Source organism: Monocercomonoides exilis, assembly GCF_001643675.1.
Source record: "Monocercomonoides exilis strain PA203 chromosome Unknown scaffold61-464226, whole genome shotgun sequence".
Lineage (NCBI taxonomy): Eukaryota > Preaxostyla > Oxymonadida > Polymastigidae > Monocercomonoides > Monocercomonoides exilis.
The window spans coordinates 273,375-299,949 of NW_027150606.1; the positions used below are offsets into that span (position 1 = coordinate 273,375).

At 44.2% G+C, this 26,575-nt stretch overlaps 2 protein-coding genes across 2 annotated transcripts in view; one reads left to right on the plus strand and one right to left on the minus strand.

Moving 5' to 3' along the window:
- MONOS_107 (uncharacterized protein) lies at positions 1-12,521 on the plus strand (the record flags this gene model as incomplete). The annotated part of the gene is made up of 3 exons (XM_067863171.1): positions 1-731; positions 870-913; positions 1,073-12,521. The coding sequence occupies 3 exons, from the start codon at positions 1-3 to the stop codon at positions 11,680-11,682; spliced, it is 11,385 nt and encodes a 3,794-aa protein (XP_067719565.1). The 3' UTR covers positions 11,683-12,521.
- Positions 12,377-26,575, minus strand: part of MONOS_106 (uncharacterized protein) — a gene marked incomplete at its 5' end in the record, with an annotated part of 21,560 nt that continues 7,361 nt past the window's right edge. The window contains 2 exons of the mRNA XM_067863061.1: positions 12,377-12,541; positions 12,595-26,554. Of these exons, the coding sequence (XP_067719566.1) occupies positions 12,827-26,554 (13,728 nt within the window). The 3' untranslated portion in view covers positions 12,377-12,541; positions 12,595-12,826. The remainder of the gene's footprint in view (positions 12,542-12,594; positions 26,555-26,575) is intronic.

The following is a 26,575-nucleotide window of genomic DNA, read 5'->3' on the forward strand; positions in this document are numbered from 1 at the left end:
ATGAAGTCTGTCTTGATTGATTTTGACTCGCAATCAGAAGTGTCAGCGTTTGTGGCCAGAGGAGGAGAAATCTATTTTGAAAATATAAGTGCTTCGCCAACTGGCCTTTCTCGACCAATCCAAGCATTTGTGGACAATGCACAAGATGGAGATGAAAGCACTCTTAAAGTGTCTTTTGTGAAGAGCACATTGAGGCAGATAAGCATTGCTTTTTCTTCATCATGCTTGGTTCAGGGCTCGGCAGGGAATGTCAACATTCATGAATGCTATTTCATGAATGTGTCTCAATGTATGAAACAAAAAAGAAAAGTTACGTTGCCCCAAAGCCAGATGAAATGGGTGAAATGCGAAGTTGAGAACAGTGAATTAGTGGGATGCGACAATCCACAATATGGAGCAGTGATTGTTCCTACAGAAGAAACATTGAAAATGAAGAATTCATCATTTGAGCGTTGCACGATAACACACACACCGGCGAATGGATCAAGAAACTCTTATTCGTCTGGCGATGTTGTTGCTTCGTCTATCGTTTTTTCTGATCTGACAAGCCAAACAGAAGTGGGCTTGGCTATATATGCAGAGAAAACAGCAACATTAACAATTGACAGCTGTGTATTTAGAAATATAAGTACATTCGCAACTGAAGGAAACTCGTATGGAGCCGCAGTGTACCATGAAGGAAATGGTTATCACAAGTCCAGAGGATGCAATTACACAAATTGCTCTTCGAAGTATGCAAGTGGTGCTCTAAAATTAGCTTCATATGGTGATCAACAAATTCAAAGTTGTAACGTTGTTGGATGCAGTAGCATGCATTATTCAGGCATTTTTTTGTATTTTGTTACGAATTATTCGATATTTACAAACAGTCTTGTTCGAGAATGTACCGCAAGTAATTATGGTGCTGGTGCGGGTGTGTACGTTAGAAACAACAAAGCAATATTTTCTGAATGCAAGTTTTCTTCATGTGTTAGCAACTTTTATTGTGGAACTTTATCGTTTGTGTGGGGAGAAGAAGGTTCTTCAATAGGTTTTGTTTGTATTCATTATTGTTTATTTGATAACAACACAGTCAAAATGGAAGATGGGGGATGTGATATAGGATCGTGGAATGGCTCTTATTATATCAACAAAGTGGTGAAGGAATCGTTTATATCATCATTTTCATTGAGCACACAATCAGTTCGGGTGATGATTGGAGGAATAAATCACACCGAATGGCTTCCAAATCCACCAATCGAAGATCTTTTTGTGCATGTTTCATCAGTGCTTGGGGATGACAGTCGAAGTGGTTGTGGATGTGAAGTGATTCCTTGCCAGACGATCGGAAAAGGAGTGCTTCAGAGAAAGGATGGTCAGTGGCTGATTGTGAGTGAGGGGGCATATTCACATGATTGTCTTCCTGTGCTTGACATGAATGTGAACATGAATGGAGGGAATGTGGAAACATCAACGCTGATCTCTTGTGGAACAGGCAATGGAAAAGCGCTGTTTGAAGTGACAACAGGAACGTTGGCGATTGAACATTTCACAGTTGTCCACTCGAGTTCAGAGTCAGACCCTGGCTCGTCAGTTGCTGGGATGAGTGGAAATGGAAAAATGGAGCTGAGCGATTGCGAGGCCCGCTCAAAAGAGGAGGATTCGGTCCCATTTACCAAATCGATGATTGTTGTGGAACAGGGTTTGGCGACTTTCCGCTTTGTCGGATTCAGGAATTTCAGGAGCACAAAGCAATTGATATCATTTTCATCACCAACAGTGATATCTGTTGAAGCAGTTGAGTTTCATTCGATTACTCGGACAATTGGGGATGGTGCAGTGCTTGAAGTGAATGTGAAGAGCGGAGAGGAGCTATCATTGAACAACATATCATTCGACAAATGCAAGAGCTGTGGAGGAAATGGGGGAGGGGTGTGGGTGGAATTGGAGAGAGGAGGCATGTTTGAGATGGGGAATACGAGTGATGTGAGCAAGGGTGTGAGGATGAGGGAGTGTGAGGCAATGGTGAATGAGAGTACAGGGAAAGGTGGGTGCGGAGGAGGGGCTTATATTAATGTTGGGGATGGGGCAGATTCGTTTGTGCTGAAGAGGATCCAGTTCGTTGGATGCATAGCAGCAAAAGGGAAAAGCTTGTTTGTGAATGCAGAGCAGCTGAGTGGGCTGATCAACAGAAATTCGATTGGGTTTGATCTTGTGCAATCTGATTTGGAAGAGCTGAGAGGGAGAGAGAGCTCGATAATGGATGAGGGAGCGAGTGTACCGCTTGTGGTGTTTCTGTGGACGAACACAACAAGTTTTGGGCATGTCGGGGGAGAAGATGGAGTGGATTTCAGCAGGTGTGGATTTGAGGAGGCACCATGCTCATCGATAAAACATGCGATTAAAGTGTGGTTTTCTGAGAAGAATCGATTCATCAAGATCCACTCACCGTTTGTTTTGAGTGAAGAGCTGAGTGTAAACAGTTACGAATGGAACATTACAGGAAGCGAACCAGAAACACAAGTGGAAGTGGAGAGCAGTGGAAATGGGGAGCAGGAAGGAGTTGTGGAGACGAGTGTGAAAGCATGGATTGGGGATTTGAGTGTGTGCGTGGGAGATGGAATGGGGGTGTATCAGGCAGTGGTGGTGTGTCGAAGTGGGGTTCTGAGTATGAGCAAGTGTGGGATGAAGGGAAGCGTTGGTGTGGTTGGGCTGAGCTTTGTGAAAGTGGTTGGAGGGCAGGTGGAAATATCAGAGATGGGGATATCAGCAATTGAATTTGGGGAAGCATCTACGCTGGTTGCAGAAGGAGGGAGCAGAAGCAAGAGCAGCAATGATGGAAGTTGCTGTTTGAAAGTGAATGACTCGGTGTTTGAGCAGATAAGGATGAGGGATGGGAGTGTTGTGAGGTGTGGAGATGGGGTTGATGTGAATGTGAAGAACTGCACATTCACGAGTGTGAGTCGCACAAGCGGAAGCGGAGGGAGTGTTTGTGTGGAGGATGGTCAGAGCACAAGAGAGACAGCTGTTGTGGTTTCAGAAAGTGAATTTGAGGAAAGTGTTGTTGAAGAGGATGGAGCAGGAGGAGGAGGAATCTGGGGGAGGGTTACTGCAACAAGAAAGGTGGAAATTGGATTTTGCACATTGAAGGGGTGCAGAGCACCGAGTGGAGAGAAAAGGGGGTATGGAGGAGGGATGTATCTGGACGTTGTGGAAGCGAGTGCTCCCTTTGTGGTTGCAGCACCACAGTTCACAGGAGAGAATCCGAATGCTGCGAAGGAAGGAAATAACTTGTTTGTTGTGTCACCGAATCTGATTGTGAGCATGAGCAACAGCACACTTCCGTTTGCAGTTGAAATGGAAGGGATAGAGTTGGATTCGATGCGAGGATTCAATGGATCTGATCGGAGCGAGAGCATTCCACTGATCTTGTATTTCAAAGAGGTGGGATCGAAGATATATGTGTCAGGGGAGGGAGGAAAAGATATAGCAGTTTGCGGGTTTGATGAATATCCGTGCAAGAGTGCTGATTATTGTCTGATGAGGCTGGGATCAAAAGAAGAGAAACAAGTGGTTGTGAAAGGGAGTGTGACGATGGGAAGGGAAATTGATCTGAGCGATGTGGATATTCGGGGAGAAGGTGAAAGGAGAGCAGAAATGGATGTGATTGGTGTTGTGGAAAGGGTGAGTGGGAAGATGATGAGATCTCAGGGAGTGACAAGAATTCGCAAGCTGGATATTAAATTGCCTGCTCAACTTGGGAATGGGACGAATGCTGTGTTCTATTCATGGACTGCGGGAGGAGAATTGAGGATTGAGGACTGCTGGATGGGGATGAAAAGTGGGGAGGCTGAGGAGATTGAATATAACTTGATCTGTACTGAAGGGAACGTGCTGAGCTTGAATTGGGTGAGGATTGAGCACATGAAGTCATCCCAGCCATTATTCAGTCTGAGCTTAATCCCCATTGCTGCAGAGGAGGAGAGAGGAAACAATCGGTCTATTGAAATAAGAAACAGCTCATTTACAAGTGTGACAATACCCGCAAATGATTGTGTAGCACTTTTTGGATCGAGGATTGAAGTTGGTCTTGAGATGGAAGAATGCAACATTTCTGATGTTGTGTCTGAGGGGAGCGGTGAAGGAGGGGCAATGAAATTCGTTGTGGAGGGATTAGGATGGGTTGAAGTGATGAAGTGCATGATTGATGGATGCAAGGCAGAGACAACAGCTTTTGGGAAAGGAGGAGGAATATACGTTGAGTGTGGAAGAGGATTTCCAGTTTCTTTTTCAGAGATAGTGTTTGAGAGATGTGATGCTTATTGTGGGAAAAACATATTTGCGAAGGGATACAAGTTGTGGAGTGATATTGAGAAATCAAAGTTGAATGTGGAGATACCATTAGAAAAGGAGAGGTTGAATGAGTTTGTTGGATATGATGAAGAAGAGTCAGTGTTGGTTCCGTTGGCTGTGTTTGTGGCAATGTTGGAAGGGAAGGGATATGTGGGAGGAGAAAGTGGGATAGATTATCCGATGTGCGGGAATGAGTGGTTTGCATGCAAGACAATTGGGTATATGGGGGAATGGCGGTTCAGAGGCGAGAAGGCGAATGTATTACTGCAGAATACATTCAGTTTCAGAGACCGGATTGTGCTTGATGAACAAAGTTTTGAGATTTGTGCTCAAAATGAGGGAGGCGAAGTTAGAGTTGAAGGAGGAGGAGGCGGCGGAGAAGGAAGTGGGCTGATTGAAATACGGAGCAACGTGCAGCTGGAAAAGATGGCTCTCGTGCTACCATCAGTGTTTGAGCCTGTGGCGAGAGAGTGCCTGTTTTTGAGCAAGTCAGCATCGCTGACGCTTGAAGAGATGGAGATGAAGATGGAGGCATCTGTACAGGGATGCAGATATTGGATAGTGAAGAGTGTGGGAGGGAGTGTGAAAGTGAGAGGGATGGTGATAAGAAGGGCTGAATTTACAGGTGCAGGTGTGATTGAGATGAGTGGAGCAGAGGTTCTGGGAAATGTGAATGGGCTTGTGATGGAAGAAATAAAGATGAAAGGTGTGGGAGGGCTGGTAGTGATGAAAGGTGGTGCGAAGGTGGAGGTGATGAACTCTTCTGTGAAGGAGGCTACGTTTGAAAACCATTGTGGAATGTACTTGGAAAGAGGAAGTGGATTGGTGATGACAGAGTGCAACATGAGCGGAGTCAAGAGAGAGGGTGGGGATGGAGGAGGGGTGGCTGGAGTGGTTGGAAGCGGGCAAAGAGTGGAGATGAAGGGGTGTGTGCTCAAGACGATGGGATGCTCTTCGTCTGGATCTGGGGGAGGAAGCGTGAAGATGGTTGTGGAGAAAGGAGGAGAGTTTGTGTTTGACTCAAACGAGGTGCGTGAGAGCAAAGTACCAGCACTTGAAGGGAATGGAGGAGGGGTGCATCTGACACTGGAAGACAAGGATCAGAGATATTCGATGAAGGGATTGATTCTTGAAGAGAACGACGCGAAATACGGGAAGGACGTGTATCTGGTTTGTCCATCGCCGAGAGAAATGGTTGATCCTCTGCTGTGGAGTGGGAGCGCATCAAAGGAAGAAGAGGAGAGACGAAAGTGGGTGGTGGATCCAGGGGATGAACGGATGAACATGACTCTGTTGAGGTTTCTGTTTCCGCTGGATGAGGATATTATCTACGTGGATGAAGAATTGGGGAGAGAGGTTGAAGGATGCGGATCGAGTGTGAACCCCTGCAACGAACTGGGATATGGATATGGGAAGCTGGGAGATGCGAAAACAATCCTGCACATCCAGAACAAAGCGAAACTTGTGAGCTTGATTGAGAGAGCAGATGCAAAGTTGACGATCCGAGGGGAAGAGTTGAAATCTGAGCTTATTGTTGAAGAAGCAGGGCGTGTGGTACTTAAATCTGGAACACAATCAACGTGGCTGACTTTCCAGAACATTATGTTCACACTTTATGGAAGTGGAGAAGAACATGATGATGTGATTGTGGGAAATGTGGGGCGAGTGTGGATTGTGGGATGTGAATTTGGGAGCAAGAATGGAACTCAGGCTGAGTGCTCGAGGTGGATTGTTTGTGGGGGAGGGAGCAGTGTGCAGATTGAGAACTCGACTGTGGGAGCGATTGAGTTTGTTGGAAGAGGAGGACTGTGCAAGATAACATCGGGAAGTGTGGTGATGGTGGGATGTTTTGTGGAAGATGTGAAGGGAAAAGAGAACAGCATGATTTTGTGTCAAGAAGGAGCAAACGTGTGCGTGAATGAAACAACGATAACAGGATGTGAAATGGGGAGCGGAGGGCTGATAGAGGCAAAAAACGCATCCACTGTGGAAATTTTGGAGGGAACAAAATTTGAAGGATGCTCATCTGATTCAGGAGATGGGGCATGTATTCACTGTGAGGTTGGGGGGAGAAGGAGAGTTGCAATAAAGAATGCAGGATTCAAAAGATGTATTGTGAATGAAAGATGTGGAAGAGGAGGAGGGATTTATCTGAGGTTGAAGGATGATGTGGAGAGTGACATAGAACTGTCTGGTCTCGAATTTAGAGAGAACATTGCGTTTGCAGGAAGAGATGTGTTTGTGGAGTGCGAAGAGCTGAACAAGTCAGTGAAAGCGGAGAGACTACAGATTGAGATGTTTGATGCAGATGGGAGGCAGATTGCGTTTATGGAAGGAACTGACAACGGAGCTTTTAATGGGTTTGTAGCGGATCTTGGACTGTTTTTATTTGAGTATTGCTCAGGAACCGTTGCCGTGTGCAGCCAGACAGGCATTGATATTGCAGGGTGTGGAAGAGCAGAGATGCCATGCAACACTTTCTGGTCTGGGTTTCAGCATGTGAATTGGTCAGCATCAGGGATGAAGCAGATGGTGCTTGAGGGGACAATGAGTGTCCGCGACACGTTTTGTGTGTCTTTGCTGAGAATTGTTTCGTCAAGTGATGAAAAAAACTGTATTATCCACTTTGAGGCAGATCTGGAAGCAGTCGAGGGGGATGAAGTGTTTTTGGCATCAGCAGATGCTTCTTTCAGTGGCATTTCATTTGTTATTCCCTCAGCATTCGCACCAGAGAGAGTCTGCTTGGTTTTACTGGATCCAGAAGCAGCATCCTTTGCAGAGTTTAGTTTCAAAAACTGTACATTCCAGTGTGTTGAATCCGTGAAAGGAAATTTAGCAATTGGGTATTGCTTGATTGAAGCAAAAGGAGGGATGGTTGGGATAGAGAACTGCACGTTTGGAAACTTTTTATTTAGCACACCTCCACTTGTATTTTTGTCAGCCGCAACCATTGATGGATGCACATTTGAGTCGATGGAAACATCAAATAGCAAGCAAGGAGGAGCAATAAAAGTGAATTTTGGAGCAATTGATCAGCTCATCGTAAAGAAGACGAAATTAATAGGATGTGTATGTTCAGTGGAGGAAGGAAAGGGAGGAGGAATGTATGTGGACTGCGCGGAATCAACAGCTGACGAGCCATTTGTGTTTGAAAACATGATATTTGAGAAGAACAAGGCGTTTGCAGGAGAAAACGTTTTTGTTGTGAGTTCGTGTTTGAACAGCACAGTAACAGAGCATTCATTTCTGTTTAGCTATGAGCAAACGAGCACCAATGGAAAGGAGTTTATGGGGAGTGATGATCAGTTTGTCGATACAGATCTGCTGCGTTTCTTGGTGTTGTACAAGAGCAGTGCGATCCATGTGTCATCGAGTGGAGCAGATGTGAAGCGCTGTGGAAGTGAGGCTGAGCCATGCCAGTCGTTCTGGAGCGGAATGAGCCATATTGAGAGAAATGAAAGTGGGATGGAGATTGCAATAAGTGGAGAAACAACAGTTGCTGATGAATATGATGTTTCAATGCTCAGGATTGGATCATATGGAAGTGACGCAGGAGAACAGTTGAAAGGGAAAGTGATAATTGTCGGAAAACAGAGTGGCAGGACAGGAGGATATTTTGTGAACAGAGAAAGATTGGAAGTGGAATTGATTCACTTTGTGATAAGAGCACAATTTGACAGTTTTTCAAACTGCGTGATTGTGAACGAGGAAGGGAGATTAGAAGTTAAGAAGTGTGGAGTTGAGATGAGGGATGTGAATGGTGATGTGGCTGGATGCAGTTTTGTGGAGATGAGGAAGGGAGAATTGAATGTGGAAGGGTTGGAAATGGAAGCATCGGTGATCGAAAAGGGTGTATTTGTGATTTTTGAAGAGTGCCGATGCAAGTGCGAAGGGTTGAGCCTTCTTGCAACAGAAATAAGGAGAGGGTGTCTGTTTGAGATTGCTGATGGGTTGGGCAGAGCAAACGAAAGAGGCAAACTGGAATTGAATGACTCTTCGTTGAGCACTATATCGAGAGGAGACAATGGAGGAAGCGTTATCCATGTTGGTGCAACAGGAGGAGGAGCAGGGGCAGAGAATGTGAATGGGGTGGATGTGGAAGTGAGTGGATGCGAGTTTGTTGATTGCAAAGCAGAAGCAAGCATTGGTGGGGGAGTTATGTTTGTATGGCTGAGGGAAGGAGGAGCGCTGAGAGTGAGAGACACAACAATGATGAGGTGCAGCTGTTCGAGTCAGGGGAGAGGAGGAGGGGTGTATATTGGAACAGATTTAGGAGGGAAGCTGGAATTTGTGTTTGAGAGGATGGTGTTGAAGGGGAACACGGCTGGGGTGGGGAATGATATATATGTGCGGTGTGTGAACATCAGTCAGCAGATCAATGAGACTCAGTTCCGGTTCTCTCTGAGAGAGAGCGATTACTCGAGGAGGAATGCGATCTTCGGATGTGACGCAACAGACCATGTGCTGGACACGGATCTGATGGATTTCATCACGATATATGAGAGCGATATGATTGTGGTGTCTTCGTTGGATGAAAAGAAAGGGAAGGATATTCGGCAGTGTGGAACAGCAAAATTGCCGTGTGTGAGTGTGGGATATGGAGTGCAGCATCTGACGAATGAGTTGATGAGTGTGATGCTTGTTGATGAGGTATCGGTGATAGAGGGAGAAGTGAGTCTGAAGAACATGACGCTTGAGTCGCGATCAAAGAGCACAGCAAGAGTGGAGGTGGTGAATGGGATGGAGCAGACAAGGGAGTGTGTGATTGAGGTTACAGAGTATGTGGTTCTGTCATTGGTGAGATTTGAATTTGGAGAACGGATGCTGAATGGGTACTCGGTGTTTATATCTGTTGTTAATGACAGTGTGAGTGTGGAAAATTGTGTCTTTGGAATTTTGGAATCTTCGGCAACATTGTGTGTTGTTTCATTCTGCTTAATCCATATAACTGCAGGAGAAGGATTCATAGGCGGATGCAGTATTTGTGGGCTATCATTTTCTGAAGCAATATTTGAAATGGAGCACAGCTCATTCACAATTTCATCTTGCGACTTCACAGAAATGGAATGCAGGAAAAATGTTGTGAGGCAATGCGAGGGGAATCTGGCTGTGAGGAATAGTTCAATATCGAAAATGGATGAAGAAGAAACTTGTGAGGCAGGAGTGAGTTGTTCATCAGTTTCGTCAGTTCAGATGGAGTCATGCACGATTAGAGGGAGATCTGTGGAAAATGAGAAGGGGAGTGTTGTGACTCTGGTGAAGTGTGGAAATGTGAAGATTGATTCGTGCACATTTCTGGGAAGCACAACTGTAAGTGAAAAGGAGAATGGTTTCAACGGAGATGCAGACATCTGCTCGTGGAATGGCTCCATTGTCAGTTTTGAAAATTGTGAGGTGTTGATGAAGGATACAACAATTACCAATTCATCAGAAGGTGGAATAACAATGAATGGAGGAAGTGTGATAATTGAAGCAGGGAATTTCTCAAACAATAATCCATCAATTGAAGGATATTCATCATTGAGAAGAAATATCATCTGTTCCGATTCCGGAACATCGAATATGATGAGTTTGAAAGGTGGAGATGGGGTGAAGGATAATTCTTCACTTTGGATTCTGAATGAAGGATGCACATTGGGTGGGATTGTTTCTGAGAGAGATTCATCATTCTTCATTCCTGTGCTGGAGAGTGTGGAAGCAAAAGAAGAGACAGATAGAATGAAGCTGACATTCAAAGGATTGCTTCTTATTCCATGCAATCTGTCCTTTTCAATTACGAAGAGGAAAGGAGAAGAGAAAGAGATTGAAAAACATGATTTTGATACAAATGGATTCTTGTCAGAGAGAGAAATTGAAGGGAGTGTGACAAAGGATCTCATTAGCAGCTGTGGAGATGAAATAGAAGTGAGTGTGCATATTTTGTTTGGAAATGCCGAATCTCCTTCATCAACTCATTCATTCATTTTGAAGAATACAAGCGAAACAAAACAAAAAGATGATGAAAGAATTTCCGAAGGAGGGAAAGAAGGAAAATCATCATGGGCATTGATTGTGATTGTGATATTTGCTGTGCTGTTCTTGGTTGTTCTTGTTGCGTCAATCGTGGCAACTATTCGATGGAGAAGGGCAAAAGAAGAAGCGCAAAAATACAAGGAGATTGTGAACGATAACATCAGAAAGGATCCGAAAGCATTTGAGATGGTGACGATGGAGATGTCACCGGAGGAGCAGTGGAGGAGAGCAGAGAGGGAAGCTGAGAAGAAGAACGATGAGAGAATGAAGAAGAGAATATATGACACGAATATGGAACATTCAGAGTCATCAGAGCATCTTCTTTCTGAGAGTGGCTCAACCGAATACATTCTTGGAAGAGATTCTGACAAGATCCCAGAATGGGCATTAGAAAAGGTTGAAGAAGAAGAGACAAGGAAAAGAACACCATCTCCGTCCATTTCTTCCACTTCAACCACAGACACTTCAGATACAAACACAACATTTGTTCGAGGGGAGGACCTGTGCCCAACAACATCATCGATGTCGAATCTGGTGGATGCGATGGCCTGCTCCTCGCCTCATGAGAAATTGATTGTGGATTTGAGGGATTCACTGTTCATGCTTCTTCATGGAAGGAACGAGAAGAAGGAGATGGCAATTGGCACTCTGCAGGAGAGGGAGATGACAGCTGCCCAAATCCTATTCTGGGTTGCGAATCTTGCTCTCCACTCGTTTGATGAAATGAACAATCCACTTCAGTCATTGTCCAATCTTAGCCCGCACATTGTGCTGTTCTCAGAGCATATGGTGATCTGCATTGCCCTCCACTCTGACTGCTCTTCTTCAGATTCAGACTCATCTTCAATATCTTCATCAACAGTTGTGACATCTACCAGTGATGATGGTGATGAAAGAGATTCTCTGCCCTCATCAGCGTTTGAAGATGAAGAAGATAACAGGAATGAGTGTTTGAGGTGGAAGGCACCTGAATTGCTGAATGGCACAAAGAAGCATGCAACGAAGAAGACAGTTGTGTTCTCGATTGGGATGATGTTGTGGGAGTGTCTGACACTCAAAGTTCCGTTTGGGGAGTATGAGGCGGAGGTGGCAGGGCAGAAGATAGTGAATGGGGAAAGGCCATGTGGAGGGGAGAGTGAGGCAAGTGGGATGCATGAGATGGTGAAGGGATGCCGGAGGGCAGAACGAGGGGAAAGGGTGACATTGATGTGGGTGAAGCGGGAATTGTTTGGGCATTTCCCAGGAGAAGCAGCGGTGATGACGATGACGGATGCAATTTTATATGAGGAGAGCAAAGATAACATCTCGAGCTGCGAGAGTCTTGTGGAATATTTTTAAAGAAGCAGATGAGGAAATATCCAGAAAAGGAATTCAAAACAAATTGTGAATCTGCTTCTGAAAGATAGAAAATTCGAAAACAATGCAGGCGAAAGAAAATTAAAAGGGAACAATCTTTTTTTCTTTGGAGATAATGGACAGCATGAGAATGGATTGAAATGTGCACTTATGCTCACTGGGAAAAATAATTGAAAATTTTGTCTTTTTCTGTTTTGCTTGTTAAAAATTTGAGGCAGTTAATTTTAATAAAATGGTGATGGATTTTGAAAAGGAGCGTTGGATTCAATGAAGAGTTTGATGAAATTGCGAAATGATTGAATTTTCTTTTTCAAGTAATGTTTGTATTTTTTTAGTGAAAATACTCTTTCAATGAGAGAGTGTTGCGTTGATGGATGCAATGAACAATAAAAAAGAATATATTTTTAAGTGCTTTTGGCAAAAGGATCGTTTGAGTGAAATGTGGAGTTTTTTGTTTTGTTGCACAAAGTTTTTGAATGTATTCAAAATACCAATTGATTTCACATGTTTATTTCGCATTTCAATTCGTTTATGTACAAAGTGTTTTGTTATTTAGATATTAACTTACGCTTTGCTTTTTCTTTATGTATTTTAATATGTATTTATATTTATATTTTAATATGTATTTATATTTATGTTTTTGTTCATATAGAAAGAGAAATTGATTTTGTAATTAGGATGCAAATTTATTTTCTTCTGAAACGAATTTATTTGGGGCTAAATTTTTGCTTTTTTGACATAAATCACGATTTGTTCCAAACTTATTCTGATTTCATATCATTGCAAGTCTAACATTTTTAGCAAAACAATATAGAAAAAAATTATTGAATTACGAAAAGTTCTCAAAAATGTTGCGTGAGATAAAATTTAGAAATTAAAAACAAAATTACATACAATGTCTTATTGCCAAAAATTACATGACAAAAATTGAATGATCTTTTCAAAAAAGAATCTTTGAAAAACCACTTGTATATTTTATTTAATTATTTGAACTTGCAACCTTTGAAGAAAAATAAATTAAATTACAAACAAATTTTTAAAAAATGAAATTACATTTTTTGTTATTTTTAACACACAAAGATATCGTTCATTTATATCTTTGAATGAGCAAACATTGCTTTGTTCATTAGTTTTCTTCTTCTTTTTCAAAATAATCATTTTCAGTCATCCCAAGAATCAAAACACCTTCGCTGAGAATGCAATCTTGAATACTTCGTTTTGGATAAATTTCAGCCGAGATAGGAATCGTTAGTATATTTTTTGGAGTTGTAATTCGCACAATGTCACTAACTTTTATGAAAGTCTGCTCCGTGACGAGAGTGGCAGATCCATTTACGAACTCTGATCTAAAAGAAGAGCTTGAAAAGCTCGAACTATTTGAATGAGACATAGGCATCAAAGCATTCTTACAAGCAATAGAACTATTGCATTCTACAGTGAGTTCCACAGTCAATCCTGGAGCAACCAATTGCGGAATACACACAATATGAAAACATGACTTGCTTATTTCAAGTGGCTGAACAAAAAACCGTTCACTATCTTCTCCGCAATTTTTGATGGCACCTTTCATTGAAAATATTCCATTTCCGCTCAACTCTCCGAAATGCAACACGTTTGGTACGCCAACAAAACCTCGTTCAGCCTTTGCTTTCAAAACTGCTGATCCGGTAGAAGATGTTCTTATATCACGTGAAATAAGTCCATCGACACAAAGCCATTCACAATTTGGCTCGCTTTTTGCCTGCATTGCAGAAAATGGTGAAATAAGTCCTTCCTTTCTTGAATATTTGCTTCTCGGACTGCTTAATCTTTTACTTCTATCTGTAACAGAGCCTTCAGGATATCTTGCTCTTGCATTTCCTTCTTTGCTATTGAATGTTCTCTGCGAATCAAATTCATTCTCCATCTGTAACTGCTCAATCTGCTGCTGTGCGCGGAGTGTCATCAACACCTTTTCAACACGAGAAGATGAAGGAGTGAACGGTTTCTGCAGCCTTGAAATTGTTTGAGATTCTTCTAATTTCACCTTATTAAAAGGCTCTTCATCCATAACTGTAGATGAAGCAGCGTAATTTGTTGTGGAACGAAATGTTTGCGGAGAATACGGTATCTTTTTGGATTTGGATGCTGCTGTTGGACTAAATAAAGATTTTGAACTGAACGATAAGCCTCTGGAAGAAGTGGGAGAGACTGTTGCAAGATTCATATTATTTGATACAGTATCAACATTTCTTAATGATCGACTATCCCTTGTGAAAGTAAAAGATGCAGCCGAGCCAGCAGTTGAAGATCTTTGAAGATAATTCGAGCGTCCAGCGGAAGCTGCTCTCGATTGCGCAGAAAAAGTACCTTGATTTACATATCCTGAACTGCGCGGAGTTGAAAGTAGTTTATTTTCATTCATGACAGAAGAAATCTGCTGTCTATATTGATGAAACGGAGAAAGAGAAAATGATAAAGCATTAGATGCAGTTCCAGGTTTTAAACTTAAATCTTTCATGCTTGTGCCACTTGGTCTGAATGAAGAATCTGAAGAAAAAGGCCTCGCCTGCGGTTGCAATGATAAAGTTGAATCGCGAGGTGTTAAAGAGATATCTGCAGAGTGCACATTTGCCATCGACAATTCTCGCAGTTCTTCTTCAATGCGAGCTCTTTCCACAACAGACGTACTTAGAACCTTCCCAGAATTATCAGCCAAATTTTCACTATCCACCGTGTTTCGTCTTGTCGATGCTCTGTCGGAGATGCTATCTCCATCATTTTCCACTTCGTCTTCTATTCTCCCTTTCATACTCTTTTGAAGTTGCTGAGAAGATTGTTTGGATTTCACAGAACTAATCGATCCGCTGAATGACGAAGCATGCTTTGCAGAGTGCGAATAAAATCCGCTTGATCCAAAAGGAATTGATGAAGATGAAGAAGTTGAGTGAGCTGTACCTCTGGCTTGTTGATGAGATAAAGTTGCCCTCTGTCCTGAAGATTGTGATTGTGAAAAATTCGAGTGATTTGATTGGAGTGAAGGTGAAGATGAAGGCGAAGGGGATTTTTCTTTTTGCTTTTCTTTCTGGAATTCTATCCCTTCACAAGAATGGAAAAATGAAATGTGCCTACCATTTCCAGGCCGCTCGTAGAGTAAAGCTTCGTCAGTTTTCGTTTTTCCATCTTCCTCTTCTTTTACAGCTTTCATCATGTTTGTCTCAGCCTGCTTTCTTCTTTTTTCAACAACCTGTTGATGAAATAGCACTTGAGATGACACAGTGCCGCTTGTCTTCTTCAACACACCGTTTGTCTCGCGTGTCACAATCCCAGCTTTTCCCTTCATTCCTCTTGATGTTGCTTCACGCTTCCCATTACTCGCTTCTATTGGTATTGCCTGTTCCATTGGCATACCTGGCCTGGGTAAGCCGGCCATTCCGCTGAAAGAACCGTATCCGTCAACAGCAATCTGTGCAAATGCAGCGCTTGAGGAAACAGCCGCATCAGTTAATATCTCATTGAACACTGAGAAAACTCTCAATGAAGGATCAATAAATCTTCCAAAGCTTTCCTTTCTCATTCGTTCTCGCTCTTTCCTTAGAACTGCTACGCTTCTGGTTGCAATCTTCTCCAATTGACTTTTTGACGAAGCAGATGAAGAATAGGAAGACAGGCTAACACCTTTCCATCCTCCTGTCGTAGGGCCATTTAGCCAGCTACCAAAACGAGAGAAGAAAGAAGCAGAAGGAACAGAGCGAGGAGAGGATGCAGCAACAAACACAGATGAAAAAGATGGACGAATAGTGGACGAGAAGAAAGGTTGGTTAGATAGAGAAGCAACACCAGTTCCACAAATTCCTAATGACGTGGCTGTGATGTTTCCAGATGGGATTACATTACGCGATCGGAATCCGCTGCCCAATAACTGAACGATAACCCATTCCTGTACTGCCACCTCTTCATCAAGTCTTCTTAAAACGGGATCGCTGTGGAAAAGCGTTGTTATGGCTTCACTGAAATACGGATCATTTCTTATTGCGTGAGGAGTTAGGGATAATGAACTTAGCTGCGAAGATAGAGCCGATAGATCAAACGAGCCAACTGACCCGCTGCTGCTCCCAGTTGAAGACCGGAATGAGAGCTGGGAATTGCGTACTCCTCGTTGAGAAGACATCGAAGAGCGATACGAAGAAAGACCCGAACTTACCGCGTTGGAAAGAGATTCCTTTGCCCCATCACCGCTTCCATTTCCTTTAACCTCAGAGTCATCTTCATCATCTTTTCCACGTTGTGCCACAATATTCAGAAGAGAAAGAATGTGCTGTTGAAGAGTAGCTTTTGTTCTCGAATGAAGAACTGTTCCAACGATCCACTCGACAGAACGCGCAAAGGCACTCCAAGCAGATTCTAGCGCACGAGCGAGAGCAATCTGCATTTTGCTTAGCATTTTTTCAGAGCGAACGTCGAGAAGGTAGTTACACAACGTGAGATACTCATAAATAAGAAGTTGAAGAAGGGGAGAAGGAGCAGGATGTTGGATAAACTGGCGATAGAACGTGAGCGACGGTGGAACACTCTGACCGTTGCATGAGCAAGATGACGACGAGTTTGACGCTTGGGAAGATTGATGAGATGCAGAATAATAAAGATTGTTATTGGACTGCGAAGATGTTGATGCAACAGAATCTATCAAACTATTCACAACTGCTGATTCAAACGGATCGTTCTGAGGCGATTGGCTTCCAAATCTATCTCCGAATCGTTGGCGATCTAACAGTTGAGGAGATCGACTTCTTGGTGAGAGCGGAACATCAGTTGTTAAGACAGAAGATATGCTTGAGCTAGAAGTGAATGAGGACGTACTTGGCTGAGATGAGACTTGTGATGGAGCAACAGGAGAATGAATGAGAGGAGGAATGGGAGAAGTTCCATCGACAATACTTGTAAGTTTCGAGTGAGAGAGACTCATCTGCTTCAGATACAAAGGAAGATATTCTCCTCTGATTGTTCTTGGCTCATAGCGGAGAAGATCAGGATGATAGGCACACCAGGGCGGTCTGAGAGAGGCAGAAGAAGGAGGCTGAACGTTCAGAACAGAAGGGTTCTGAGACTGCTGCACAGAAGACGACGAAGACGATTTTGATGAAGAAGAAGACGAAAGAGAAGCGTCTTTGGACAATGCGCTCATTCCCAGTGGAGTCGGTGCTGGACCGATGGAAGATAAACAAGCGGTTCCGCCGGCTGATCCTTCTTGGAGACTCAAAGCACGCCCGTCGAACATTGCCATGTTTGGCGTGTTGAATCCAACAGGAAGCGGAAGATCGACTGCTTGAACAGGAGAAAATGTTGAAGAGGCTGCTTGTCTTTCGTTTTTCTCTTTTTCTGACTCTCTTCCCATTGATGATGCAGGAACTTTGCTTCCTCCAAGATGAGATGAATGGTGGATTGGATGAGCAGAGGACGAAGTCGACAAAGAAGATGCACCAAATAAAGCTCCAGAAAACGAAGGAGATCGAGCGTGAATCGCAGCTGGAGGAGGAGAATTGAATCCGATGCCGGCATCAGACAGAACCACTCCACGAGGAGAAGGCATTGCACTGTGCAATGGTGAAGACAGAGAAGGAGAAGAAGGAACTATGAGAGAAGACGGTGCATGAGACTGCAATGGAAGAAGAGATGGCGAATCAGACATCATCTGGCTGCCTTGGTTTGATAAAGAAGAAGAGTTCTGATTGGAAGTTGATGAAGCAGAGGAGGAGGAAGAAGAATATGGAGAAAGTGCAGAATTTGATCCGAACTGTTTTGCCAAGAATCGCACAGGTCTGCAAGAACAAGAGTAGCTGTCCGGTCTGCAACAACATGGAATAACAGAAGTGTGAAGGAATGAGACCGAAGGAGGAAGAAGATCAATATCATTAGAAAATGCTTGACTTGCCTGAGAAGCAGAAGATGATGAAGGAGACTGATTGGATGCTGTTTGTGTGCTTGAATTGTGCGTGTCATGAACAGATGATGTCAGACTCTGATTGGATGTAACAATCGGGGTGCAAAAGACTATTGCTTGTGGTGGTGCTGGGGTCTGCTCAATAACAAATGCATTTGGATGAAGCACAATAGGCTGCGACTTTGATGGTTGACGAACGAGGTTTGAGGCACCATTGCTTTCAGAACTTACTGATGCTCCAGAAAGACCAGAAGTTGTGACCTCTTGTGAATTATGCTTCAAAGTTGAAGTTTCAGATGCATGTTTTGTTTGTCCATACGATGCCGATTTTCTCAGTGCTGCATCTTTAGCTTTATCATTGCTCTTTTCGTGATCGATCCGTTCCTCGTCTTTCTGTTTGAACAAAGAGGAAGATGAGGTAGCTGCCGTATCAGCACGAACTTCAGCATTAGCTTTCCTCTTTCGCGCAGTCATCTGAAGAAAGCCAGCAAATGGCTGTCTGTAAGGATCAGTTGTGCATAAATACGATGCGGGCACACGAGAAGGTGAAATGAGAGAACCCGGTGGAAGAACGGAAGAAGGCGGAATGAAGCCAATGTGACGTGAATGCAACGAAGGAATGATAGAAAGAGTTGCCACGGCCGATGAATTGGTTGTTAATGACGACAGAGGAGGAGGTGTGGATGTGGTTGGAGTGGCTGACGAGGAAGTATTTGCAGTGGAAGTAGGTGTGAGAGATGCATTGGAGGATTGCGTTGGCGAATCAGAAGGCGGTGGAGTGACTGCACGTGTGGAGAAGTGAGCCAAAGGAGACGAGAACAAAGAAGAAGATGAGTTTGTTCCATTTCCTGTAATGTGAGATGATGTGCTTGAAGAAGAAGCAGATGATGCTGAATTTGGCATAAATATCTCTTTCACATTGTTCCACAATCCATTTCGAGGAGAAGATTGACTCTGTTCTTCGACACTCTCTGCAGGTGGAACAAGAAGCTGCTGCCCAGCTGCCGAGATCACATCCTTCACAGGAAGCGCAGGAGAAATCATTTGAAGCAAGGCAGCATTCATTCCGACTGAAGAGTTGCCAGAGATGGCAGGAAGAGGATAGGCAGAGCGCATCAGAAGCTCTTGAACACGCGACGGGCGGAGCGAAGACAGATCAACAAACTGCGGGAAATCGAAGCCTGACGAAGAGCAAGTTGTGGCAACAGATGAAAGAGAAGAAGAAGATGCTGCATTGGATGGAGGTGCTGATGAGCTTGGCTGGAATATCGATGGAAGAGGCAGCTCTGAGTTTTGCTCAGAAAGAGCAGGAGGAATGGCAATGTCTGGAGAAGAACGAGATGCAAAACTCGAAGGCGTTCCTGAAGACGCGAACAACGAAGCAGGCAATACAGAATTGTCTTCCTGTGCTTTTAGTGGATATTGCGGATTTGCCTGATTCTGCGAGGCTGGTGGATCTTCAGCGCAAATCACAGCAGAAAGGATGTCAAAGTTGAGAGGGGTGACTTCAGGATCAGCTGGCTGAAGGTTGGCAAGAACATGTGCCAGCGGAGCATTCACACTGGCAGTTGACGAAGCAGATGAAAGCGAAGACGTGGAAGCAGCAGAAGCTTGCGAAAGAATCGAATTGAGTGTTTTGAACTCATTTGCAAGCTGCGGAGGAAGAGGTGAAGTGGCATGAAGAGGAGAAGGTGATGTGGAAGGTGAAGGTCTTGAGCTGTCAGCGCCTCCGCTTCTCTTTTCGTTGTCAGCATCGACCATCGCACGCAGATGGCGCGGGATGGCAGCAGTGGCTGTAGTGAACACCATCGAATTGGACTGCTCAATATCCCCTGGACGCGGATACAGCCGCGTGACAGCCTTTCGTGGATGGAGCTCGAACCCAGAGCGATCGGCTCTGATGACAAACATGCGAGGCAGAATGGAAGGAGATGCAGATGAAGAGGAAGCAGAAGACGAGACAAGAGGAGAAGTAATCGATGAAGGATTAACACTCACAGTTGAAATGGATTTGGCTGAAGATGAGTTTGCCATTCCTGATGAGGATGAAGACGAGGAAGAAGCCGGAGAATTCGTAGTGACAGCAGGAAGGCTTGTCCTCTTTATTAATTCTGCTATTTTGCTCAGCTGATGGTAATGAAGTGCACCTAATCTTGCAATCCACCTCTGCCTCTCGAATGGCACAGGCTGCTCAGCTTCCACATATTTTGTGTCTGCTGTTTCTCTTCTATCTTGATAATCACCTCCCTCACCAATCTTTTCTCCGTCTTCATCGTTCCTTTGCGATCCACCTTTTCCGTCTTCCCCTCTTTCTCTCCTTTCCTCTGCATCATTCAACGGATATTCATGGAATGAATCCAAAGGCAATTGAATGCTCTCCTCTGTTGAGAGAGAAGGTGATGGATCAGAAAATCCTGTTGGCGTAGCGTGTGACGAAGGGCGAGACGATGGTCGAGAAGAACCCGAATGAAGAGGACGTGATTTCATCATCTGGAGCGCTTTTCTCTTGTTCTTTCGTGCAATTTCAGCAGCCTCCTGTTCAAGATGATCTTTCAGCTGCTTCATCTCCTTCAGCTTCCGTTCCATGTACTCAACAGAATCTCTGTCTTCAACAGGAGTCACTGACATGATTGAGTCAACAAGAGAGCAGTTTGAAAGTGCTGCTGTGGGTGACGATGAAGGTCCAACAATGGAAGAATGCGAAGAAGAAAACGATGATGTGGGCAGAGGAGAAATAGGAAGTCCCATTGCATTGAGGGCAGATGCAGACACTGCTCCACAACTGCCTATTCCACCCCACATTTCCACGCCTTGGCCAAACAACGAAGGCAAAAAGGCTTCGTGCACACGAGTCGAAAGTGTTGCAGAACGTAAGTTTTTGGCGTTGATCCATCCGCTTATTCCAGAGAAGGAAGTCACATAAACACGACGGGCAGTTTGAACTCGTCGTTGAGATGCAGATGAAGTGGCTGAGGTTGCCATTGTGCCTGAAATAGAAGAAGGTGAAGGAAGTGCAGGAGCAGATGGAATGGACGATGATGGTGGAGAAGAAGAAGAAGATGATGATGATGATGAAGAGGAAGAGGCAAATGTTGATGTTGCTGAAGCAGATGAAGGAGAAACTGGTGGTTGTGTGGAAGAAAGAGAAGAAGAGGAACTTGAAGAAGGAGCAATGGGAGCAGTCTTTTTTGAAGGTCTAACAGCCAAAGTTCCTTCCAGAACATTAAAGAAGAGAAGAGGCAATCTTCCAGACAGCGCCGTTGCTGGAGGAATGCGATGGATGGCAGAGTCCACAAACACAGATACAACACCAGAAGAGGAGTAGTGAATGTGTGTGTTGTCTGGCTTAGACAGCACGATTTTGTGGTCGTTTGCCAGCCATTCGAGAGAAGCTCCATCAGGAAGTGCAACAACAACACGATCACGAATCCATTCACTCGACGCTGAGGCAGCAGCAGAAGATGAAGTTGTTGTCATAAGAGATGCTCCGATGTTGGCATTGCTTTTCGCTCCTCCTCCACTTCCTTTCTGCTCTTGTTGATTCTGATGCCCCACAATCGATGCAAACTGCTTCTGAACAAGGTAAATAAGCACTCTTGGTGAGTTCGCATGCTCAACAGACAGAATAGCTTTGATGGGTGCCTTTGTTCCGGTCTCTTGTTCGAATTGCATGAGTGCATTTTGTGAAAAGCCACGTTTAGAAGAAGAAGACAATGTAGATGATGATCTCGTTCCTCTTTTTCTGTCATTTGCATTCCCTGCTCCCTGAGCTGAAGAGTTCCCATTCGAATAATCTCTTTTCAGCAAATCTTCCTCAGAGAAAGCAAATGAATGGAACACTCTTGTTCCATCTGCATGATGCACCAGCCTTTCTCCTGTTTTGTGCTGGATGACCATCACATGATCAGCACGCGTGGTGACTTCTGCATTGAGCTGCGAATCTGTCGAAGTAACAGATGAAATTGGAGGCAGATGCTCGCAGATTGGGAACGAAGGTGGAAGGAGGAATGGGCTGAGAGTGCAAGAAGGAGCTGGTGAATTCTTTTGAGCAATCATTGAACTTGAGACTGAAGACGTTGAAAATGCAGCAGAAGAAGATGTGCTTCGCATAGGAACAGGCGATCTTGGAGTTCTCGGAGTTGCAAGTGAAACATTGTCTGAGTGTGGACTGGATGGAGTCTGTGGCATTGGCTCTGGGATTTGCTCTCCTCCCAATTCTGTTTTGTTCTCGTCATGTTCCAATAACTTCTCAGAATCGAATGAAAAACCGCTTCCAACTGCGTCGATGCTGATGACAGAAGGGAAACCAACTCCATCGAAGCATTTGTACAACAAAGCGTTTCTTTCGCTTTCTTCATCTTCGAATTCATCTGCTCTGAATTGTGTTTCATCGATGGTTTCCTCAACATCAAATGCCTTAATTGAGTTATCTCTTGAAAGCTTTGAATTATCAAAAGCGTTTTCTTCTTTCTTCTTTGCTTCCCACAAAGGAAATCTAAACAGTGGCTTGGCAATTCTTTTTCCTTCCTTGTTGACAGACACCCACTCGTTTCCATTGCACAATGAGACATCTCCGTTTGCCATCAGAATAGCCACAGCGCCTGTGTTGAGACGCACAATTGTTGTACCCATCCCTCTGATTATACGCTCTACTTCATACGGTGCTGTGAGAGAAGAAGATGATGAGGAAGAAGATGATGATGAAGAAGATGATGAAGGAGGAGGCAAAGACGAAGATGAACCAGGGCGAGAAAGTGAACTTGTGGACAAAGAGCTGCTTGAGCGACTGACAGAATTGCGCTGCGAATTCGGCTGAGAAGAATCTGAGCGAGGAGATTTGCTGAGCGGTGGAAGTACACCTGATCGCACAGACATTGGCGTTGAGTTTCTTCCATCCTTCTCTCTTTTGCCCTTCGCGTCTTCCTCTTCATCTTCGCCAAAGACAGAGAATGAAGCAGGGGTGAATGAGGCTGCTCGCTCTCTGTTGAGTGTCATCTCCATTTCTGGTGACAGTTTCCAATCGCGCAACCTCGAGAGTGTTCCCCAGTTGACAGTATGCTTTCGACTTTTGCGTTTTGGATCGAGATTTTCTTCGTCTTTACATTTGGATTCTGTTTTGTCTTGGTCATTATTATTGTCTTCATCATCAGCATCAACAAGATCTTCAAGAAACGGATTGAAATCTCCAGTTCTTTCTCTCTTTTCTCTTCTACTACTGGAACAGTTGTTGCTGTTGTTATTATCACAAAATTCATCATTGCTCTCCATTTCGTCTCCTTCCAAACAGAAATCGGGTTCTTCCAATGAGCCCAAAAGGTTGTTATCCTTCAAAATTGTATGAATTTCTTTTGCAAAACATCTTCGGAACACTTCTGCTTCTTCTTCCGTGATTGCTTCGACATCGGTTGTACTGAATCGAAGAGGAGCAAACTCATCAATCACTGTGTCGGTTTCGCTTTCTTCCTCTCCTTTTCCATTTTGTCCATGTTGTGCGCGATCTTTGCCTTTCTTTGTGTCTTTCCCTTTTTTAGCAGACTTTATTCTTCTTGTTCCCGATTTGCTCTTCTTTTCAATCGGAGATTTTGAACCATCTTCTTTCGAATCATCAGCTTCTCCCTCTTTTCCTCTTTTTGCAATTCTCGATCTCTTTTTCTTTGGTGTCTGTAGATTGTCACTTTTTACTTCCTTTTCGCTTCCTCCAAATCCAAAGGCATCATTTTCTTCATCCATATCATTGCCTGTTCCTTCTCCTTCTGTTTCTTCTGAACTCTCTTGCTTTTTCTGTATTCCATGCACCATTTCTCCCTTTCTGTACATCAATATACCTTCTTTTCCCTTCTCGCACGCCATTTCCCTCGCAGCTTGAACAAAAAGCTCACACTCTTTCTCCTTTCTCTTCACCAATTTCAGTGTCTCTTCCTCGTTTTTCGCTTTCATTAGCATTTCGCCAATGCCTCTTCCGAAGATCGTGCTTCCTTCTCCACTGGGAGGACAACGCGCAACACGAATTGTACCGTCGTCGCTATTCATCGAAACAACAAGTCCGCTTCGTGTTGAGTAAGTCACTTCGAAGTTGAGTGCTTGTGATGGATTGCTCACTGCAGGTGAGGATGTTTGAGAGGATGTGACAAGAGTGGTATAATGTCCCATGCTCAATGAAGATGGATCAGATTGAGCTGTTGATGGAGATGGCAGCGTCTGACCAGGTTGGGATAAGCATCTCATTGACGCAGCTGTCTTATCATTGAAGGTGGCAACATGAGATGGAGGAGAAGTGTACAAAAGAGGAAGATGTTGGGCACTGTTGGAAAGAGGATTGTCTGTGTTGAAAGACATTGATGAGGAAGAAGATGAGGAGTTGGAAGCAAATGGAGAAGAAGGGAAGTATGGCGATGCTGAATTCATTGCAGATCTGATAGAGATAGGTGAAAGCAATACTGGCATTGGTGAGGAGGAGGAAGATGAAGCCGAAGAAGACGATGACGATGACATTGGAATTGAAATTGGTGATGAAGAATTGAAAGGAGTAGGTGTGACGGAATATCCACTTCCTTCGCTATTAGAGCCATATCTTCCGTCAGTCAATGCAAGCGATTCTCTGATTGGTTGCACTTTTGCCCGCAGAGAGTGTGGAATGAGAGGGCGGTGGATGGTGGCAATAAACATCGACTGAAGAGCAGAACGCAGAATGCGTCGCAGCTGAAGATCGATATCGCTCAAAGGCACTTTTGGCAGAAGCATGTTTGGTGACAGCTGATTTGCGACGAATCCTGATTTGACTAAGTCGTGAGTGTCTGGACGGACGGAAGGTGGAACGTCAATGCGAGGAAGTGAAGATGATGAAGTGGAAGGAGTGGAAGAAGAAGAAGAAGTTGAAGAAGAAGATGGTATAACAGGAGTTGAGGAAGAAGGTTGAGATGACGTCTGAGGAGCAGGAGATGGAGAAGAGGAAGAAGTCGTTGACGGAGTTGATGATGATGTTGATGATGATGAAGAGGAAGATGATGAAACAGCAATTGATGAATGACCCTGATCATCAGCATTTGAAGTGTCCACAGAGACAGATTGTTCTGACTGATCGACACGATAAGGCTTTTGTGTCAAAGGTTTTGATGGACCTATTTGATTGCTGATTCTGTCAAGAATTTGCTGTGCTTCTTCGCACAAATAAACAGCAAGGCGAGTCGAAGCAGAAGAGAAATATTGGTTCATCACTGACACAATCAGAGGTGAATACTCTGAAAATGGCGATGGTGAATAAAGTTGGTACTTATCTGAACCAAAAGAGGAGGAAGAGGAAGAAGTTGGAGTGGAAGGACGTGATGGTGTGGCTGATATTGATGCGGCAGACATGTTCAGTAGACTGTTTCTGCTCATTCGCATTCGATTTATTGCTGAAGAAGCAGGAGCTGCTGCAGATGAAGAAAGAATAGCATCATTGTTGTCTGAAGACAGTTTGGAGCTGATTGCAATTGTTGTCATTGGCTCTCCTTCATTTTCTGTTTTCCCACCGCTCTGTCCACTTTTTGCTTTGTCTGCAGCATCAGAAGAAGAAGAAAATGATGGGACTGTCGTTGAAGGCGAAGGAGGAGCAAAAGGAGCAAAAATGGAAGACGATGGAGCTATCTGTTTGTGTGCTTCTATCAGCGATTGAAGTGCTGTTGCATAGCTCATGTTGACAGCACCCAATGGAACACTGTGTGAGATTTCATCCAAAGAAGATAGATAGTTTTGGACAGCTTGAGAAGAAGCAGCAGAAGCGGTGAAAGGAATTTGAGAGGGCAAAAGAAGAAGAGAGGAGAGAAGAGAACTGTATGAATCATATCCCTCAAAGGAGCCTCCTTCTGAATCTGCAGCGCTTGTCAACGAAGAAGCAGAAGAAGCAAGAGCAGACAAAGCGTCGTGTGCAGTAAGCAGTTTGAATGGCGCCTGCACCATCGGAACAATACATCTTCTGCTCATCGAAAACACATGTCCTCTTTCATGTATACCAGTGATTCTGATCTCCAATGAGCTTCCCACTCTGTCCATTGCTGCCTTCACCATCACTTTCTGCCTGGGCTGTGCAAACGAAGCAAACTGCTCCACAAGCCACGGCTTTTCCATGTCTGTGCAAGGCGGATGCGGTGGATGGGCAGACGGAATGAGAGGAAGAGGGCGAAGCGCTTTTCCTGATTGAATCGCGTCTTCAGTCAGCGGAAGAGGAGGCAAAGTGAATGTGTTGGATGAAGAAGACACAGAAATTGCGGAGGAATCTTTGCCTTCTTCTGCTCCTGATTCAAGTGCTGGTGACTGTGAAGGCGTCTGACTTCGCTTTGAGGAACCAGAATGTTGTTGAGACTTTGATGAAGAATGCGTTGAAGTCAGCGAAGACGTTGACGATACAACAGAAGATGACAAAGAGATCGAAGAAAGCGGGCTTCCTGATGCTGCTTTGTCTCTCTGAATGAAACAAGCAGCTGTCTGATACGGTGCATTCTTCACGAACTCATCCGGCGGCTGAGCACTCACCACAACCTGCTCTTTCTTCTCTGTTCTGCTCATTTTCTCCTTCAGCCTCGCATCCCACTCATCAAACGATGGATATGTTCCGAACTCGTATTTCCAGTAGCTTCTGTCAGGAAGTCCGTTGCCTTCTTTGTCTTGCACTGGGCCGATGGAAAGCAAGAGCGAGTCTTCTGGGCGGAAGTAGCGTGTTCGGATGGGAGGATCAAAGAGAAGCAGATGGGAAAGGATCTGAGAGAGCATGAAGGGAGTGTGTTCTTCCACGACTGTGTATTCGCAGGGATCGACAAGAGGAGAGGAGAAGGTGGCACGAATTGTCGATGGATGGAGCGAAGACACAGAAGAACTGGAGCCATACTGTGGAAGTGAGGAAGATAATGGAGTGAAGGTGGGGAAGTTGGAGGAAAGGAGGTTGCTTGCTATTGAATCCTGTTGAATAGAAAAATAGAA